Genomic DNA, 20,184 nt, shown 5'->3' with positions numbered 1-20,184 from the left:
AAACCAAATCAACCTGAACCTTTAGTACTTTACCCCATCAAACAAATGAAATACGTATAATGAAATCCAAGATCCTTAACAAGTTCAAACCCATTCTAAAATACATTTACATATGCTTTTTTATAACAGAAGTGAGAAAAATAAGATCAAAATTAGTAAGTAGCTTACTTTACTTATTTGAAGAAATTGAGGCTTCATAAAAACAAATAAATAAACTTGGCATAATTTTATTGACGTCAGGAGACGGGCCATGCACTAGTTTGATTTAAGACCTACAAAAGATCTTTTTCTTTTCTTTTTTAAACAGGACAGGGTATCCTACGTATTTCTTCTGGCACTAAGGAAAATTACTTCCATTAAAGCAAAGTGCAATTTCTTTTCTCCCTAATTTTCTGCTTTTTATTTCAAGTCCCTTCTTTTAAAACAAATGAATCTGCATTTAGAACTCACTAATGCTCTTTGCTTCTCTCTCCAGTAATTAGCATTCGAAATTATGATTATGCATTGTATGAAATTATTACCTCCATGTTTCCTATGTACTTGCAGCTTCCTAGTAATTAGATTATGCTCCATAGTTTTGAAGTTTTAAGACTAATAAGGCTCAAGTGGTACCACTAGCTCACTACACAGTTTTGAAAATCTCTATCAGCATCACTACTGACTTCATTAAAATGGCAAGATGGGTGAATGCAATGCTTTTTCATCTCCTTGCCCAAAAGCATCAATGTTTTGTTTAACTTATGTTCAAAGCTGCATTACTGAAGAGTTTAATATTTAAACGACCACTTTTCATACTATCTAGAACTGATGTATTGATCTATAGTCTAAACCAAGTCTGAGTCTAAAACCAAGTACACTGACTTTTGGTTAGAGAGCACTTTCAGACTTACCTCTTTACTCACTTTGCTGTATTTTTCAAAGTTTAATGGTACTATAGTTAGATGTGGACATAGCTTTTTAGCAATAAATCCAGGCATGGCTGCACGTACACCAAATCTCCTAGCGTGGTAATTTGAGGTCGACTTAGGAAAGATTAAATAAGTTTAGTGTTTAGTAATCAATTTTTTCTTGAAGTTTAGTGTTAAATAATCAAATTCTAATCACATATCTCCACAGAGAAAAGACTGACAAGGCTACAAGGCTGAGAGTTTAGATGCATTCCTCCCCCCCCGCCACCGCCTTTCAATCTGTTTCCATCCTTTAAACTTTCATCAGTACACTTTTCACTGAAAAATAAAATCCAGCTTACATGGTCTAGTCTAAGAACAGATGTTTCCTCTATTATTTTTCCTATTTTTTCCACACTTATAAAAATTCTCTATATAAAAATGTCATTGTATTATGTTATTATTGTATGGTTTATTACGCTTTAGATTCATGTAATTGATTTCTGTATTAGTTTGACATTCGGTCTTACCAACATACTCATTGATCCCACTGCTATAGGCTTTTCCTTCAGCTCTGGATTGTCCCTCATTTCCACGGCTGCATAGAAGGCATCCATGTCAATGTGTACAATCGTACTGCTAAGGTTACGGTTCTGTTCCAGTTCCATCACAAGCTTGTCCACCTGAACAGAATAAACCAGTAATTGAAAAACTGTTAACCTGGCAGAAGTGCAACAGTACAGATGATCCTAAAAACTCAAATGCATCTGGCATATTGTTAAAAAAGCACTAACCCCCCCCCCCCCCAACTAAGTTTCTGAAGAAACTTGCTCAGAGAGAACACTGCTGCAGCAAATGGTACAAAAAAATTCAAAAACCCAATGAAAAAAAACCAACAAACCACAAAAACCCACCTATGTGGAAAAAAAAAAAGATACTAAGTTTCTGTGGGAATTAGACAATGTAAGACCATTGAATATGCAGCTTTAGCTACTGTGATACATAGTAGTATAGTATATACAGTATATATAATACTGTATATATTATACAATATATATTATACAATATATATTACTGTGTAATACTGTATATACTACCGTATACACAGTAGTGATAGATATCATAGTATCATACATAAACTGAAAACATGCTATTAGAGAATTTCCACCATTCCTAAGTTAAGCTATCACACTTCAGAAAATTGGCCTAGACAGGTGAAGAGAAGACCAACAGCTCACAGGGCAGATCCCATCTACCTTGTCTTGTCAGAAATAAGGTCTCAAACAAACAGGTTCATTTACTGCTAAGTAAGCTACTGTTAATCCCTTCATAAAATTCCTCAACATTTGTTACAGGAATCCGTATCATATAAGGCTGGATTGCTAGCAAAACTGCAAGGTGACTTTTAAAGAAAAGCCCATATGTAGAAAGTGCATTTCACTCCAAGAGTTAAAGTTGTATTGTCTACCAGTAGTCTGTGAGCAGTACTCCTGCTTCATCAGCTCCATGGTGTTGTGAGACAGAGGCCAAGCACACAGACCTCTCCATGAAATACTTTAATTGTGCTTAATTTGCTTGCATTCTTTTACCAAAAGACATGCAGATCATGTGCTTGTTTCTGAAGTATCTTTCAACTATGAATGAGGTATGAACTGTGAGTGTCACCAGAAAGCATGAGTGCTTTATTTGACAGGCAATTTTTAAGATCTACTGATTTGAGATGACTATGTTGGCAGTACCACACATCATTCTAGAAGCAAAAGAGAAAATAAAGTAAAAAATATTAAAAAAAAAAAGGAAGTGCTATCAAACTATGATTATCTAACCACACTAATTACTATGCTAACCTCTATTTACGCAACAAAAGGTTGCTACTGCTAGGAAAAAACCAACATACAGGCATAATAAAACTCAAGAAATGCAAGCAGTGAAAAGGAACCAAAGTTTCACTTCGCTTGCAAGCACAAGGGGACACCCTTTACAGAAATGTCTCTGGCTTGATTGTAATGGGTTAATGGTCCTGGAGAGGAATGTTTATGTGCAATTTGCATGGTTACTTGAAGACAGTTTCTTTCTTTTTCCCCTCCACAGAGCTGCTTAATAAAAAACATAAAAACCTTATCCAAAAACCCATCTATGGAGCTGAAGACACTTGAACCAAGGCAAGTGGCTATGAATGTTCCAACTAAATTGTGAGTAATGATTTACAAAGTCTTTTATCTGTCTTGTTCCAAGTTGATTTGAGGGATGAAAGGCTAGAATGGGGCCCCAAACTAGGCTATTCCATGCAGAAGAGCACAGTATGCTCCCTGAGGCAAGAAAACTGGTTTAGACAAATTAAAAGCACAAGGGGAAAGCCATTCAAACAACAAACAAACAAAAAGTGGGGGATTTACATTGTTTTGATTACACTACTAATTCATCAAGGGTTCAAGTCACACTATAATAATGAAAAGCATCCTCATTTTAAACTATACCTTACAGATAATTTGAGAGGTTACTCTCAAATTCAAATTGCTTAATTAATTAATACTGTCAATTGCTCCTCTAGTTACATAACTTCTGTATTTCAATTTATCACATTTATAACAAACTTCTTTTTCCTTTTTCTCCCCAAATGTATTTCTAACATGATACTTACTGATCAGCTAACATATGCATCTAAAGAATTAAGTAAAATTATATTAAACTAATGAGAAATACAAAAAGATAACTCTTCAGCAAAAGCAAGTGGTACAAGTAACATGCCAAAACAAAACACACCCAGATGTACTCAGAGGATTCTGGGCACCTACAAACGTTTCCTTAGTAAGATAAAGAAAGTTACAGAATAGTTCCTTAGAGGCAAGCCAGGTTGACAAGTTTTTAAAAGCCGCTTTCAATTTTCCTTTAAAGATAAAAAGAGATACTAAGCTTTTTTATTTCTAAGCTAGATGAAAAAAACCCTAAAAAGTACAAATTTTAATTAAAAGTTTGATTTTGCTTATAGTGACTTTTAGACAATTTAAAGAGTAACCTCTCATTCTTTCTTATCCCATGATGCAAAATACAAGTTTTCTATCTTAAACTGCTTTGTCAAAGTAAGACAGAAAAGATTATTCAAAATCTTTTTTATATTTTTAAGAGCATCTGACAAGGTGAAGAGATAACAAACAGTGATACCATTTTAAGACAATAGTAACTATTTACAGAATAAACATCTGGGATAAACCCCACACGGATAAAAATAGCAAACATCAATAAAGCAGTTTGTAAATCTGCTACCAGCTGGATACTTTTTAAAGTATTATTAACTACTGCTGAATTTCAAGCAATTCCACTCTAAGTTGTTAGGATAATCTAACTGTTACAGAAAAATTTTCAAAAATTAAGAATTACATGATACTGTACAGTATATAATTTCCCTTAAAAGGCAACAATGACATTCATTAGGAAAACTTCAAACTACCTTTCACATTTCAGATTATTTAAAACAAACAAACAAAAAAACAAAGAAATATTTGTACAGGGAAATGGCAGTTTTAAGAATATTTACAAGTACTTTCTAAACTCCAATATTTGCAAAATCAATGGTGGTAAGTGCTCTTCTGTAAAGAAGGCCTTCTAAGGAAAACTAAAAATATGAGAAATGCCCTCACAAATGCCTTGGCATACACACACACTAGTGGTGAGAAAGAGAGCATTACGTTGCAGATTCTACATTTATATTACTGTTTCCACCATGTAACCAGGATTTTGTCCAACAAATCCAGTAAGTGGGGATTTTTTTGTTTGTTTGTTTTTAGATTACAGCATGTACATCAACTGCCAGCTTAGGAAGCCGTATCTGAGCCTCTAACCATCCTACAAACAAGACTTGATCTGCAGATGAGAACTTGCAGCATTCATAAAAGTAGATATATGGATACCTTTGTAATTCTGGAGTACCTCCCACTTACAAATTTTAGGAGAACAAATTCTCTCATGGTATATCAGAAGATAGTACTAAAAAGAAGAGTTAAAGAACTCGATAGACAACAACAATGAAGAAGAAGATAATGAGAGGTGACTATATCCATATCTGAAGACCTGGAGAAGCTGATTAAACCACACACAGCACATATTAAGAAAATCAAATAGGACAAACAAGACTTGCCAAGTTAAAAGTGGAGATAATGGCCTGGGGAAGAGTAGCTGGTGGGTAAGTGACAGGAAAAGGGGGAGGCATTTAGGATATCAGACATAGACAGATAAAGACTAGCTGGACCAGGAGACTGGGGACTTCAGTGGGGACTCTGGAAGCATAGACAAGGACTGTTTTGGAAAGAGGACTGATGGTAATCTGGGGATGTGAGGCATGAAAAGGAAAATTCAGGATAGGATAAATTAAAGGAAAGAAGAGGAGAAAGCAAAAGGGTCAGAACTTGTGATAAAGAAATGAGGGCAACAACAATCATGAACCAGAGCTTATCTGCATACAAAGGATGGAACCAAAATCCAAGATGTCAAGATGTTTTTATAGCAGCAAAGAACTAAAATTAGCCAGCAAAAAAGCATGCATGTTATCCTCTTCTAATGACAGTTCTCATGCAGTATGGCAGCTGACTTTACAGATACTCCATTGGAAATAAAGACAACTGCTATTTGGGCAAGTGGCATAAAGATTTCAAACATGGGGTATGAAACTCAGGTCCCAGTAAGACACACGAGAAAGAATTTCTCTCTTTGTTTAAGCTTCTTTTTTCTTCTATACAAAGTGATTTTCATACAAAACATTGAAAGAAAATAACATTATGTTGCAAGATCAAAGAATCAAGTTCAGAAAAAGACAGCATGAGGGAAGTCAATTAAAATTTATTGGCTTTCACTATATGCACTATATATTCTTTAATTACATAACCATACACTAATTTTTTAGGATCTGTGTCATTCATGTCATTCATTTTATAAGAAAGACTGTTCCCTGTGAAATGAAAAGTTCTGTGGTGAAGGAAGGATGGAACTGGAAGTATTTTTTCATAATTAAATGTCTTAAAAGCTACCCCAGAAAACAAAAAAACCCAAACGGACAAGCAGACACATAACTAATCCATGTTAAAGATTAACTAAAAACAGGAGAGGCATACAGGCTTATAACAAACTTTTCAGAGGTACTCAGTAATTGCAAGCTTTTCTGGGCACAAATTTGAGACACTGGCATCTAATTTACAGAATTGATTTGCAAATCTGCAATGAACAAAAAAAGATCGTACACCAAAGCTCAGGACCTTTAATCCTCACAATGGCATTGAAAATTAATGGATGTGTTTAATCTTCATGTGCTTCAGCTCCTCATCTACAAAACAAAAATACCACTCTACTTTGCTGGAGTATTACAAGAATAATTTAAAGAATTTACACTATGTGGTGTACAAGACAGAAAAGCCTATGAGGAAGTCAGTAATTCTGCATTCAAAGCTGGATTAGACTAGTGTACAACAAATAAAGCTTGGGGCCATGCGTTGAACAATGAGGACAACAGTAAATATTGAATAATTGCCCACTCAGTGAACACTGTCTGCACTGTGCACTGAATGAAGCAGGAATCCTGTTAGGGAAGAATAGCAAGCAATCATATAATTAAAGACTGAATCACAGTACAAATGAAAAAGGAAAGGAATTAAGCTTCTACAAGTAACTTTAATTCTGTTGCACCTAAGAATGTTTAGTGTGCAACCTTGGTGCTGTTTTCTTTTAACAGCCTTTCATATACAGTAATACTTTGGATACTATTATCTATCATCAGCATGTGAGAAGAGAAATAGCATCTTCATCTTTCTAGTTCAGGACACTTATATTTCCTGTGACTGTTTGCCATGATGATTTTTTCATTAATTAGCATAAATAAGGAATAAATGATATCCAGACAAATTGACAACTGTGATCTCACTCACCCCATTGCAGGCCATTGAACACAAATATACATGTATAATAAAAAAAGAAAGTAAACTCAAGACTGATATGATACTTATTAACATGGTATTTAACAAAACTTTTACATAAACCATAATGACATCCCTTTAAACTGATCAGACTTCGAAGAACAGGAATTACTCTGCATTTACATTTTACTCATTTAGAGAACATTTCAGAGTGATTTTACAATCTATTCTTCTAGCAAGTTTTTATTGATTACATCATCGAAACATTGTGCACTTTTACTTGCATGACTAACATCAAAATGGTAGTTAAAATTGTACTTATCACCAGAATTTAATGCAATAAACTAGAACCCACCAAAATATTTATCATTCGCCATTTACTCCAAAAAGTCTTTACAAGATTAGTACCTGCAGCTGTGCTTTCAAGATCTGTTGTTTTGTAATCTTCTCTTTTAGCTGCATCATTTTTTCAATTCGTTGGTTAACTTGTTGATCTTTTTTAAGTTCATTTTCATAAAATCTAGAACCCTGGAAGAAAATTGCAAAAACACTAAGGTTTTTATTTGTCTTTTCCTATAAACAACCACATTTGGTCTTTAAATACAGAAAACACAGTAATGGTTTCTAATGCATACTTTGGATTTTCATATAAATGATACACAAAAGAGATCAGTGGTGCTTTACATCTCTCTCCTTAAATGATGTAAATATATTTCTCCTTCTCAGATCCCCTATACTCATCTGAGTATAGGGGAATATTTAGAGAACTTACTATGTTTACTCATTCTAACACTTAACAAAAAAAATTCCAAAATAGTACATAAAAGTCGAACTATTCTTTGCAATACCTCCAAGATAAGGAGTATAAAACTCTAAAAAAAAATTATTTAAGCATTTAATCTACGTGGAAATAAATAATGACATTGTAAAAGTCAAATCCACTTATAATGTTGAGTATTTCATTGACCATTTAATCTTGAAGGACACTGCAGAATTAGAAGCTATTTGGAAGAGGATGATGAAAAGCAAATGAGTATAAAAAAGCCCTCTTGTCATGAAGTATGTAATTGCTCCTTCAAGAAAAGGAATGAATAAAAGGAAATGTAACGAAAACATAAAAAGACAACAATCATGTAGAGAACGTATAACGTGACTTCCCTTCCTGACTCATGACAAAGAAAAGAAGGCATACAATGAAATAGAAAAGAGGAAAATTCTAAACTAGGAAAAAAAAAAATTTTCTTGCAACATCTGCTTAGCTCACAAGAGAAATAACACTTGCAGAAAGAGTTAATGTCTTTTATTGAACCACCTGATAGAATCTGCAAAAGTGGACAATTTTTTAGCTCAAAGCCTCTGACTACCAAACTGTCACCGATGCCAAGAATTCAGCCATAGTTAGATAAGAATCAGGCATTTACATAAAAAGCAAAAATATCCACTTTTATAATAATGATAAAAAGGATGAATGGCAAGACTGTAATGTGTCGTGTCTCATTGCTTAGAAGAAATCTCTAATTAGAAGAAATTAGGGCGTGTCTTCTTTCAATATCAGACATGCACTTCATCTTTTCTCCCCTCTGCAATCAAACATGACTTGCTGAGACTCACTGAAAGAAACAAGTACCAAAATGTTGGTGTGGGAAGCAACCCAATACTTAAGATTGTTATTAAGCTGTGGGCTTTTTTATGTCTCTTGCAGTATTTCACAGTTGAAATGCTATAAAACCTTGTTGTAATACAATTGTGGGTAGTGTTTGTAGGTGTAATTTCAAAGACTAAAGAAAAGCTTAACAGAATCAATGCTTCTTTTCAGATTTCTCAAGCTATATCTGGTATTTATATTCTTTTGCTTTTTTTGACAGAAATATATTCTAATACATAGATGCCTGTATATCAGTTTTGAAAGCCTATTTTACAGTTCTTTCTATTTCGTACCAGGAAATGAAATAGTAACTGTTCTGACGCAATAATTTTTCCAAATATCATATTAACAGAATCAATGCTTCTTTTCAGATTTCTCAAGCTATATCTGGTATTTATATTCTTTTGCTTTTTTTGACAGAAATATATTCTAATACATAGATGCCTGTATATCAGTTTTGAAAGCCTATTTTACAGTTCTTTCTATTTCGTACCAGGAAATGAAATAGTAACTGTTCTGACGCAATAATTTATCCAAATATCATTATTAGGGATATGTCTGACAAAGCACTAAGTTTTCAAGAAAGAGTGAACAGAATAAGTAGAAGAAACATCTAATCAGAAGGGGCTTGATAGCATATAAAGTATCATCAAAGTGAAAATGCAAGCAAAAAAAAGTTTGCCAAGTAAGAGCTGTTTGTAGTATGTTTTCTGCTTCCCCCCGCTCCCCTGCAGCTTACCACAGAGCAGTAGTAGTCAACACAGAGTTCATGAGCAAAATATCAAGCACATAACCTAGGGCCATAGCAACACCAAAAGAAATACACATTTGTGCAAGGAAAAGTAAGAAAATGCAGAGTTGCTCAAATAAAGTGTTATCCCCATATAGTTCTATGTGAAGACTCTCCAAAATCAAGTAAGAGGGCTAATATTTCAATGCTCTGTAGATTTGTGCGGTCCTCTGTGGATCTTTGGTACAAAGTTGCACACTACTGGCCACCTCTCTTGAATACTGAGAAGACAGTCAAGAAGACAGGCAGTAAGCACAAAGAAATTCTACTGAAAGTACTAGAAAAACCTGATTACATCAAATTCATCAGTTACAGGAAGGTGACCAATAGAGGTAGATCTGCTTGGCTGATTAATGATGGGGCAGGCAAAAGGAATGGAAAAGGGGAAAACAAAGAGGCCTAAGGAGGCTGAAAGCTTCACAATTACCTCTGGACAATGCTATGATATTTATGTACTGCTTTGGGCAAAAAGGGAACACCTAAGGACATATTCAGTTGTGTTCCTCCATGTCCCTGTGGATGAATCCAACAGTACCCTATGGTACCCTAAGCTACAGTCCCTCCCCTTCCTCCCCACACATACACTTCTTAGAATCTGCCCTCCATTTACACGTGTGAGGGATAAAATTTGGGGAAGGGAGGAGGGCCTTATGATACTGGACAACAGATAGAACACCAGGAAAAGAGTAATCAAACCAACCTTGGTAGCTTCCATGATGATTTTATTGATTTTCTCTTTATCCAAACCTTGCATTCCAGCTTTGTTATCATTGAGGCCCATTCTAAGTAGAACTCCATCATTGCAAGAGCTGTTACCAAATTTTTTCATGTCGTCCATAGTACTTGTTGAAAACGAGTACCCCTTTTAAGACCTAATACCTGAAAAAAAGAATTTAAATCATATATTTGTTTCTAAGTTCCAGCTGAACAATACAAAAAAAATTTATGGAATACATTTGCTGTATTTATTGAATAAGCATTTTATACAACATACTTACCACAAATATGAAGACCTGTATTCCTGTAAAGTGGCTGACCTGCCACACTCACCACATAAAGCCACCTGTAACTCTACCAGTGTTTCGAGACAGTAAGATTTTACTTTTTTAACTTAAAAACGTACTCTTTTAAAAGCTCCCTTGCAGAAATAATTGAGCACCACCAACTTCAGGTAAAGACTAGTACCTTACACATGCACATGAGATTTATGCCTGTATGTTATCCTGTCAGATGAAACAATGCTGCCTTAAATACAAGATACTGCTCACTAGATTATTACATTAAAAGAAATTGAATGATATTTAAATTGCAGAAAACCATTGTTCATTGAGCAAGATACTGCTCACTAGATTATTACATTATAAGAAATTGAATGATTTTTAAATTGCAGAAGACCATTGTTCATTGCTTCCTCATTCCTGCTTGAGACAAGCCATAGAATCTTTCCCAGTAATTTCTAGCTCAAATTCAAAACTTTTGTTTGTGTTAAAGCTCATCTTTTAGAAGCAGATGGCTTCAATTAAAAGTTTTGAATAAAACCCTATTGTTTAATTCAGGGTAAAATTCACGCGTTCTTTTTTTCCATTAATTTGTAGAGCCATGGTATCCAACTAATACAACTTACCAAGCCTTTACTACTCAATTACTGCCATCAGTAATTTCTTATACATGCAGATATGTGAACTTCTGACATCTTCCTTTGTTGCTTATGAACATAAATAGCTGAATCCTTCGATAGGCTCTAATTATATGTCTATGTTGTCTAGTTATTAAATTGATCTTAAAAAATTAAAGAAAGCAAATTCTACCCTCTGTAGCATGAACCTGTGGTCTTACTTTTGCCAGATTAAAACAAGCAGAATCCAAGTGTGACACTGGCATAAATTACTTAACATGTACTTATTACTGCAAAAGCATACAGAAAGAATTTCTTCCTACCCCAAGATGCTGAGTCATAAACCACTTCAGCTTTACTCTCATGCAGGAAGCACATCCAGTCCTAAACTTCCCCTTCAAGCTGCTCCCTGTAACAGGAGCCCTTCCTGTTTGGAGAAGCCACACCCTTTCAGGCATATACAGCAGCTCTATTAAACAACCACAAATTACACAAATCTAAGAGTGTTACATTTTTTCTTTAAATGCCACTTTCCCAATCCAGGACTTAAGTGGGCCTCATTAGCAACCAAACTGAAGAAGGTCATTACATCTTTTTGCATTTAGAGATGAATTTTTGCTATTAAAGAACCACATGGGTGATTTTTTATAATTAATGGTGGTAATGCTCATATTTTCCTCAAGATCTCCTGAAACATACTAGCCAACTGAAGTCAAGATATTAAAGAAAGCCATCTTTAAAAAAAGTTCTGACAAAAATAACCCAATTTTAGTCATATTCCATTAATTCAGATTATTATTTATGATGTCTTCCAAAGCTGCAAGATCAGGTAAGTAATGCTGTGTTTATCTCCCGCTTGTTGTATTTCAAAGAACAAAAGGTGACGTAGAGACCAAAACTCTTCTCTTGACCCTTTAGTAGCACTTGAGCTACTATAATGGCAACTAGGAATGGGAGTGGCTTCATAGCTCTTATGTGTATTTATCAAATAAAAGATCACAATGATGAACATTTTCATAAATTTTTCACTTACAGTAGGACAATCTCTTACAGTTAACATACACATTTACCAGAACAGGTTTGCTACACTTCAATTAAAGGTAAAAGCACTGCATCCCACACAATATTCCAAGTTTCATCTCAAGCTCATAAGCACCCCCATATCAATTACCTCCACAATAATTCCATTGTTACTGGCAATTTCTGGTAACTAACCATCTCAATTCCCAATAAATACATTCCTCAAGGTAAATGCCCCTCCACTATTCCCCCTGGTTCTTTTATCACTCTTTCCCTTCAAGAAGCTGGAATGAACACAGGACTGCTTCCATTTCCTATTCCAGTCTTTGCAACATTTTTAGCTGTTCCTTATTCCTGAAAGTGTCTTTATCCCTAGCATATACAAATCTTTCCCCCCTCCTCATTCAGATCACTCTTAAAGGCTCAATTTTATAGCAGAGGCTTTAAACACTAATTCATGTCAGTCAAAAGCCTTCTCTATCACACTGCTATATATCCAGCGATGAAAAAAATAATTCTTTAAGAAGTCTCATAAATGGTGGTCTCCTGATGTGTTTTACCTTTTCAGCTTCTTGTGTGGAACAAAATACATTGCTAGTACCAGATGATAAAGTGTATAAATGTCAAATAGTACCTTAGTTGGAATTAAGAAGACGACATTTATTTGAGGACATGATATTAGTTCTCCACCAAAGCTTAAAGGAAGGGAAAACATGAATAACAACTGATACAATTTTCAGCCGCTTAACATGAACAGAACCTGAAGATTATCCTGCTTTCAGATTAACAGGCCTGGAAAAAATATGTAAAATATTCAGCACATTGAAATGAATCACAAAAGCTACAATAAGACAACAGATATAGCACTGTCAGATAAAACCAGTGGATCATCTGCCATAGACAAAATGAAAATGGAAATATTTAAAGGAAACACAGAAGAAACACAGTTTGAAACACTATGCAAAATGTGAACAAAATGTCAGTGTAGAAACTGGTAAGGACAAGTAGTAACTGTTTTAATGGAAAATTGACCTAGAGAAAACATTTAGCTTGTGGTGACACAATCTTACAAAATTTTTGCTAAAACAACTTGGAAAAAGTGGGTAAAGGTTTAGAGTCTAATGAAACACTAACTCAGAACAGTCTAGGCAAAGAGTGACATTTTTGGCATGCTGTCACCTCAAGAAGCTGCTGCGAGACTGAGCTGTTTCCTCTAACAGAACACGTTAAATCTCTCTCAGCATCATACGGAGTAAGTAGGGTGTGAAATCAGAGAAGTCCGTGAAGGCAGCCTACAATTAAATACTATCCTATTATTCCTGTGATTTGGGAATGGGGGGAAGGGAGTAGGAGAATCATCTAGAAGTGGAGGAGGTAACTTTCCAGTTGCTACTGGAAGGACTTCTAAAAGTAAAGAGGAAGACTTCAGCACTGGATGCCAACAGTTAATGCAAAACAAAGAAGTAGAGAGGAACCACAGAATAGCAGTACTGTGTAGGAAGCTTTGGTAGTAACCTGGGATGCTTACAAAAGGAAAAAGATCACTAATAAAACCCCAATCAAGCTCTTCTAGGAGCAGGCACAGAAACCCAACTAAACCCATCAGTCAGGGTTATATAGTATATGAAAGTATCAAGTGACTGAAACAGCAGTAAAATTGGAGCAACAATTTAATTTCAAGTGCCTCTACCTGTATTCAAATTTAGCATATTTTTGGACAGTTGACTGGACTAGCCTGAAGGAAATGGCTTGTATTTGATCCTGTGCCACCCCTCCAGCCTGCCTTCAGTAAAAATCCTCTAATTCCAGCAACAGAAACCCTGTCTGTTGCGTGAAAACTTACATGCCTTCATATTATTATTTTCATGTAATAAAATAATACATAAGAAACAAAAAATATTTCTAAGAATATTCAGTTCAGTGGACACAGTGTTATTATGCAGGTTATTAACACTTGCAAAGTATGTTAACAGTTTGCCTTTTATTGATAGCATTAACAACTTGTTGTGAAGAAATATTAGGACTGGAAAATGATACCAGTCTGGAAAAGCTTGAAAAAGAATTTATTTACATACTGAATTATGATTTGATGCATGTAAATTGTGTACCAGTCCTCATAAAGAAAATCAAATTCTGACATCTTTGCTATCACAGATGCTCATGCCACTAGTGAGATGCAAAGAAGTTACTAAGATACACAACTGCCTACCTTCCCCAGAGCTCAAAAGCTAAATGTAGGAATCAAGACATATATTACAAATTTAAAGGACCATCTTTTACATCTCAATTGCCCTGAGTAAGTTTCCACAGTGTGTAAAAAAACACACACAAAAAATTTTTGTTGCAAATAGCAACACAATTACTAAAGACTCCTTTCTATATGATTTTTTAATTATTATTTTTAGGATGGCTAATACAAGGATCTAAATTAAAGTTTCTTTAATTTCTGTAAAACTCATAAAAGCCTCCAATAACATTTCATCAAAATCTGACACCTCATTTATTGTAGCATGAGCCCAAAATAAACTTCCTATTTTCCCTCGATTAAAATGTTTTAGAGATTCCTTTATTTGAACTCTTCTATTCTTACTTTATCAAGAACAAAACAAAATTTTAACAGCTAACTTCATGTACAAATGTAGAGAATGGATGAAGGGATAGCTTCAGGAATCCTGTCATTACATAGGCTGCATCAGAAGAAAATCAATATTACCCTTAATTTCAATGACAAGGTCAAGATGTTAATAGGAGTTCTGTAAAGGCACTGAAAGCACAATAAACAATTAATAAAGTTAGGACTTACTTCATCCAGTTTTGACCACAAAGGATCACTTCTCAGGCTTTTGGCTAAAATCAAGTGTGGTTTAGTATGGATCACTCTATGTTCAAAAGATAAATGCCTCTGAAGTTAGTACTATACCAAAAACATCAAAGAGAAGAAAAAGACAGAAAAAACTTCCTTTCAAATATCAATATATAAACACATGAGATCCCTGGTCTTCTATTTTTCCTATGGAAACTTTACAAATGACCCATTACCAAATACTACCAAAGTTCAGAGCACTCAGTGCAAGTATGGGATGGAAAAATTTCTTCCATAAAACAACTATGAAAATAATCACATCCATGTAGAAGATGGTTGTGAATAATATGAAACTCCTAGAGCACTTCATAAGTATTCATAAGATCCTCAAAAGTCAAATATGAAATATTCGGCTTTAACACATCTTCAGTAAAAGGGTAATTCAGTAGTTTAAGACTCTAAAAGAGGCAATTTCAGTTACTTCAAAAAACACACTTGTCATAAAACTTTGCTGGGCCACCACCTCACCATAATACATGCTTAAACCAACCAAAAACCTCATAAACCAAGACAAGCAACATGAACGAAAATAAGCAAGCTGGATAAACGTGTTTCTCTAGTGAGAATGCTACCAAAAAAGTCACTAATAACCATTCTTTGCAGTCAGTTTCTCTTGTATTGAGATGGAATTAAGCTTAGTGTTGTAAGCAGCTTCCTCTACCAAAAACCATAAACTAATGAGCAGTTACTGTTCTAGATCTCAGACAGGACAACTCATATTCACCTATTTGCAAAAATTTTCAGTTTATATCAATGTAATTATAAAATATACCCCAAAGAAGTCATGTAGAAAGTAATATACATACTGAATCAAAGGATAAGAAATCAAGTCCTTTTTAAAAACAAACAAACAAAAAACCCCAACGTAATGAAAATTGTTTTGACAAGACATATGGAAAGCTGTTAAACTCCACTGTAAGTGAATGGGGTTACTCTTGGGCAGAAATGAAAATCACTTGTACCAAAGACTATACTTCACAAGTAAGCACGAAATACTTTCTCTATCTGCTTCATCACTTTTTGCCAAGCATTGAAGAATACTTAAAGAATAAAGAATTGAAGAGTGAATGCAGAACAAACAAGCCAAGCAGAATGATTCAAGAGTAACTCTCAAACCCAACCTTTCAAATGTCTCTCTTGCACTGGAAATTATTACAACTGGAAACCACATCACAGGCCACCTCGAAACAAAGCCTCTGGGTACTACTGAAACAATACTGTAAGTAATACATAAAAGAGACTATACAAGACCTTCCCAGTAAGACCACAATTCATCTAAATCAACATTTTTAATGGACACCCCTTTGGTTTTACTCCAATTGCTAATTAAGATTGAACTGGTGGCCACGTAGCTAAACTTCTTATTCCACTCACTGCACAGAAGTATCTCCATCTAGGCTGTACATGCAACAAGTCACCATCGTTAATGAACTAAAACCCAGTTAACCCACCTTGGTATAGAAATTCATGTACCAATAGTCAGGCCATTTGAACAATGGGTTTCCCACAACTGCACTGCTTTATCTCTTGAATTTCTGAGACAAGAACAAACATACATTCAACAAACTAGGAAACTTCAACCCCCTAGAATATTTTTAACATTTCTGATATTTAAAAAGTTACACTACAAACTCCAGTAGTGCATTTGATTTCATACTACTTGATTTATCCATTACTTGGATAACAATTTTATCCCAAAACAGTAACATTACATTACATACCTTCCGACAAGAAGTGCACCTGTCTTTTCTGAGTATTCATTTAGCAAAGAAACATTCTGGCTTACGGGATCAAATTTAACAAACTCCTTAACTCTCATTTCCTTGTAAAAACATGTTCCTCTGATAATGATTTAAGCATCAGCTGCTCTGAAGTCTCTCCTTCTCAGCAGGATAAACCACCAACAAAGACACGTGCAAACAAGCACATCAGACTGTCCCTCTGAACTATCTGCTCAATTCTTTTCAGCCACAGGGGGTTTGATATTTACTAGAGCCCTGGTTTCCAAATAGCCCCGAGAAGAGGACTCCCATCAGTTTTAATCCTGTAGTGGTTTACAAGGAAAGAAATGGCAGGAGGAACTGCACAACAGTGTTACTACCATTTAATATACACAGTGTTAACCACCTAGGTTCCCTACTAGGCATTCAAAACTGCTACTGTTTCACTATTCTCTCTCTCTCTCAAGATATAATAAAATCTAGTTCCCTAGAAAACAGAATCTTCTAAGAAAGATATAAGTATTTTTACAAATGTAATAAGCCAAGGTACATGATAAATTAACACTGAACAGAAAACTGGGCCAGGATCTGCGGAAGTGGAAATTCCAAGTGCCCAAGATGACACAACTGAATGGGACTAGTTTTCAAGTAGCAGCTGGCTCAGCATTTTACAGAAACATAGATCCCATACAAGCACCTAGAATTAGCCTTCAAAAAACAAAGCCCTAAAATTATGTCTTTTCTGAACTCACTGGTTTTAAGATATAACAAATTACAGACAATTCAATCCTTTTAAAAAGTAAAACACTGCAAAGTAAACAGATAATACAGACTGCTTATGACAATACCCAAAATTAATGTCAAAGTATGTATTTTATGCCATTCATCAAACTGAATAATTCTTCGCTTACATGAAGAGCGACGCAAGTGAAACAAGTGGAATACTCATGCCCTATTAATTTTCTGCAGGCAAGATGCAGTACAATTCTGTTATAAATCCTGCTTTCAGCTTCCCCGTCTAAAAAGACTCATGTCTTTAAAACTTCAAAGTTTATTCAAAGGGCAAAGAACTGTGGTATCTTCTTCTGTCTCTATTCAGCATTTTACAAGACCTTTTAAACTGAAAGATTTATCTCAAGCTTATAACCAAGTTTTCCTAGTACTTCTAGATTACTGAAAACAAATGTTTTAGCAGTTTAATCCATAAAGAAAATAATGAAGGAACTGAACTGTTATTAACAACATTCATCAGTAAAAACTACACCAGAAGTGGTGTAGTTATCTGCAACCTCTTTCTACAGATGTATTTATTGCCAATATAGTCATAAATAGCAGTAATCTTCTGTTTATTTTTTTTTACTTAGAAGAAAAACCCCAATATAGTGATTCACAGAGATCACAATTGTTTTAGAAAAAATTGTCTGAATCATTTATATCCCAGAGCCTATATTATTAGGCAATATGCTGTGGCATAAACAAAGCTCCTTCAAGGATCCTCTTAAGAAAAATAGTCTTAGATTTAAGAACAAACATCACCATGAGCATGAACATACTAGAAAATGTTTATACACTAGTGGTGAATGTGTTTTAGTAACATGCAATGAATGCGCTAAAACAGAAGGTACAATAGTGGAAATAAGATATAAACAGGGAGAAGAAAAAAATTAGGTATTTATAAAGTTACCCACTTTATGATGTTTATGACTGACATCTTTAGAAGTAAAACTGAAAAAACATTTTATATTACAAGTAGTATATCAGCAATACAGAACAACAGTATCTGTTCCACTATTCTAACAAAGTGATGACTATATCCAGTTAAAACAATAATTTGTAAACTTCTCGCAATCTCTAGAAGGGGTACAGATTGAGTACTGGGGCTTGCGATGAAAGAACAAACACAGCAATGAAGCGCAAAATAAAGGTCCAGTGGAAAAGCCATAGAAGAAGGTAAATAGAAGTGAGTGGTCTACATCAGCATATCAGTTTGATCATCTCTATTGCCCACGCTTTGGTTTGCATCCCAGACTGATCTTAGAGCAGGCAAACCAGCTTCCTTTCAAACTAAACTAAACTGGAAGACTGTGCTTTCAGAGCACACCTGACTCGTTACAATTGCTAATGCAGGTGCCCTCCATGGGACCGAACACCTCTTAAAGCATATATAAGATGAACTTAAGGTCCTCAGCACCAAATCTTTCCTTTACAAATTTACTCCCACTGCACCACATTCTTGCTAATGCAGCTATGACCTGATCTCATTAAGAGTAATAGACCGCAAGTTACGTATGAAAAAGATGGTCAGAATATTAGAAAGAAGAGTTAATTTACGTAAGGTATTCACAATTCCAGTACACCTTTTGGAAGAACATAAGCTGGTGACATTGTGTAAAAAATAAGACATATTAGGAAGATGTGGCAGATGTAAAAAAATCTATATGAAAAGTTGAAAAGGCAAACCTTTCAGCATCCAGTATTTATTCATTTAAAGTTTGGTTATAAAATACTAGCTAGAGTTAATAATTAAACAAATATTCTCTCCACCAGGAATGACTATGTTTGTTAAACAACCTGAAATAATATCTACCCATGGCATTTTTATTTTTTAACACCTGTTTCAGTCAATCTATATTCTGGAGAGAAAAAAAAGAAAAAAAAAAAGAAAAATAAAAGAGCTACTTCTGGAACTAGGTGAATAGTCATAGACTGAAAGCATGACAGCGCATGACTATGCTCCTGCTCTTGATCAGGATAGAGAAAGAAGTTCATTCAGAGTTTAATGGGGAAAACACGACTGGCTTTACAGGTAATACCACCTAACTTCATCAACATACCGCAGAGAAGAACTATAAATTATTCTCATACATATCAATATATACAAAACTCAGCCACTCTGCTTGCTTAACAGATGCAGTACATTGCAACAGACACTAAAAAAAAGTATCTTGCCTGGTTTCTTTCCAAACAGCTAGTGAATCAAAGAACATAGTTTCTCAACAACCTTTTATATATTAGAAAATTGTCTAAAATACCAGCCACAATAGACTCATATAAAAATTTTTCTGTGCATTCCAGTGATTACATAAATATTAAGACATCTGTGACTGTACTTTATTTCTAATTGTTTAGGACAATGATGCTGCTTCACTAATCACTCTCAGTGCTGCATTCATTGTAAATATCTTTATACCAGAGACTTCGAGCTGGTACTAGCATTATTTAACTTTTAGCTGCTATATATGTAGAGAATGCGTATAAATAGCTGTGTCTATTTATGCTAACAGCTCTTTCAAAAAAAATAATAAACCCTCAATGAAAACTTTCAAGCAGCATAACATGGAAAAATTACACGATTTGTCATAAGGAGGAAGTCAGAGAAAATACAATTGTACAGCATTGCTCTTGCGATATAACCAGAAGTGTGTGTTCCAAAACTGAAGTTTCCTCAACCAACACTATTTAACACACTTTTTTTTTTCCAAGAGATCACGAGAAAGGACATGAGCCCGCACAAATCTTAAGTCCTTCCCAACCCACTACATCTGTTCATAAATTGTGAAGTGACACGTTCAACTGCCTTTTTTTCCTTTTTCAAATATTTCTCCACCCACAAATATCGGCAAGTACACATATCTCAGACATGTCTGAAGAAAAAAATTATCGTTTCGTTCCCTGAACTGCGGAAATATTAGGCAAATAAAAGACAGGACACTGCTACCTCGCAGCTGAGGCAGGCTGCTGAC

At 34.8% G+C, this 20,184-nt stretch overlaps 1 protein-coding gene across 1 annotated transcript in view; it reads right to left on the bottom strand.

Moving 5' to 3' along the window:
* POLK (DNA polymerase kappa) overlaps positions 1–20,184 on the bottom strand; it is a 36,611-nt gene that overhangs the window by 15,826 nt on the left and 601 nt on the right. The window contains 4 exon segments of the mRNA XM_009280288.2: positions 891–1,022; positions 1,418–1,570; positions 7,196–7,315; positions 9,923–10,101. Of these exon segments, the coding sequence (XP_009278563.1) occupies positions 891–1,022; positions 1,418–1,570; positions 7,196–7,315; positions 9,923–10,060 (543 nt within the window). The 5' untranslated portion in view covers positions 10,061–10,101.

Source organism: Aptenodytes forsteri, unplaced genomic scaffold (assembly GCF_000699145.1).
Source record: "Aptenodytes forsteri isolate BGI_AS27 unplaced genomic scaffold, ASM69914v1 Scaffold387, whole genome shotgun sequence".
NCBI lineage: Eukaryota > Metazoa > Chordata > Aves > Sphenisciformes > Spheniscidae > Aptenodytes > Aptenodytes forsteri.
Note: the sequence above shows the minus strand (reverse complement) of the source record. Positions and strands in the feature narration are given on the sequence as shown.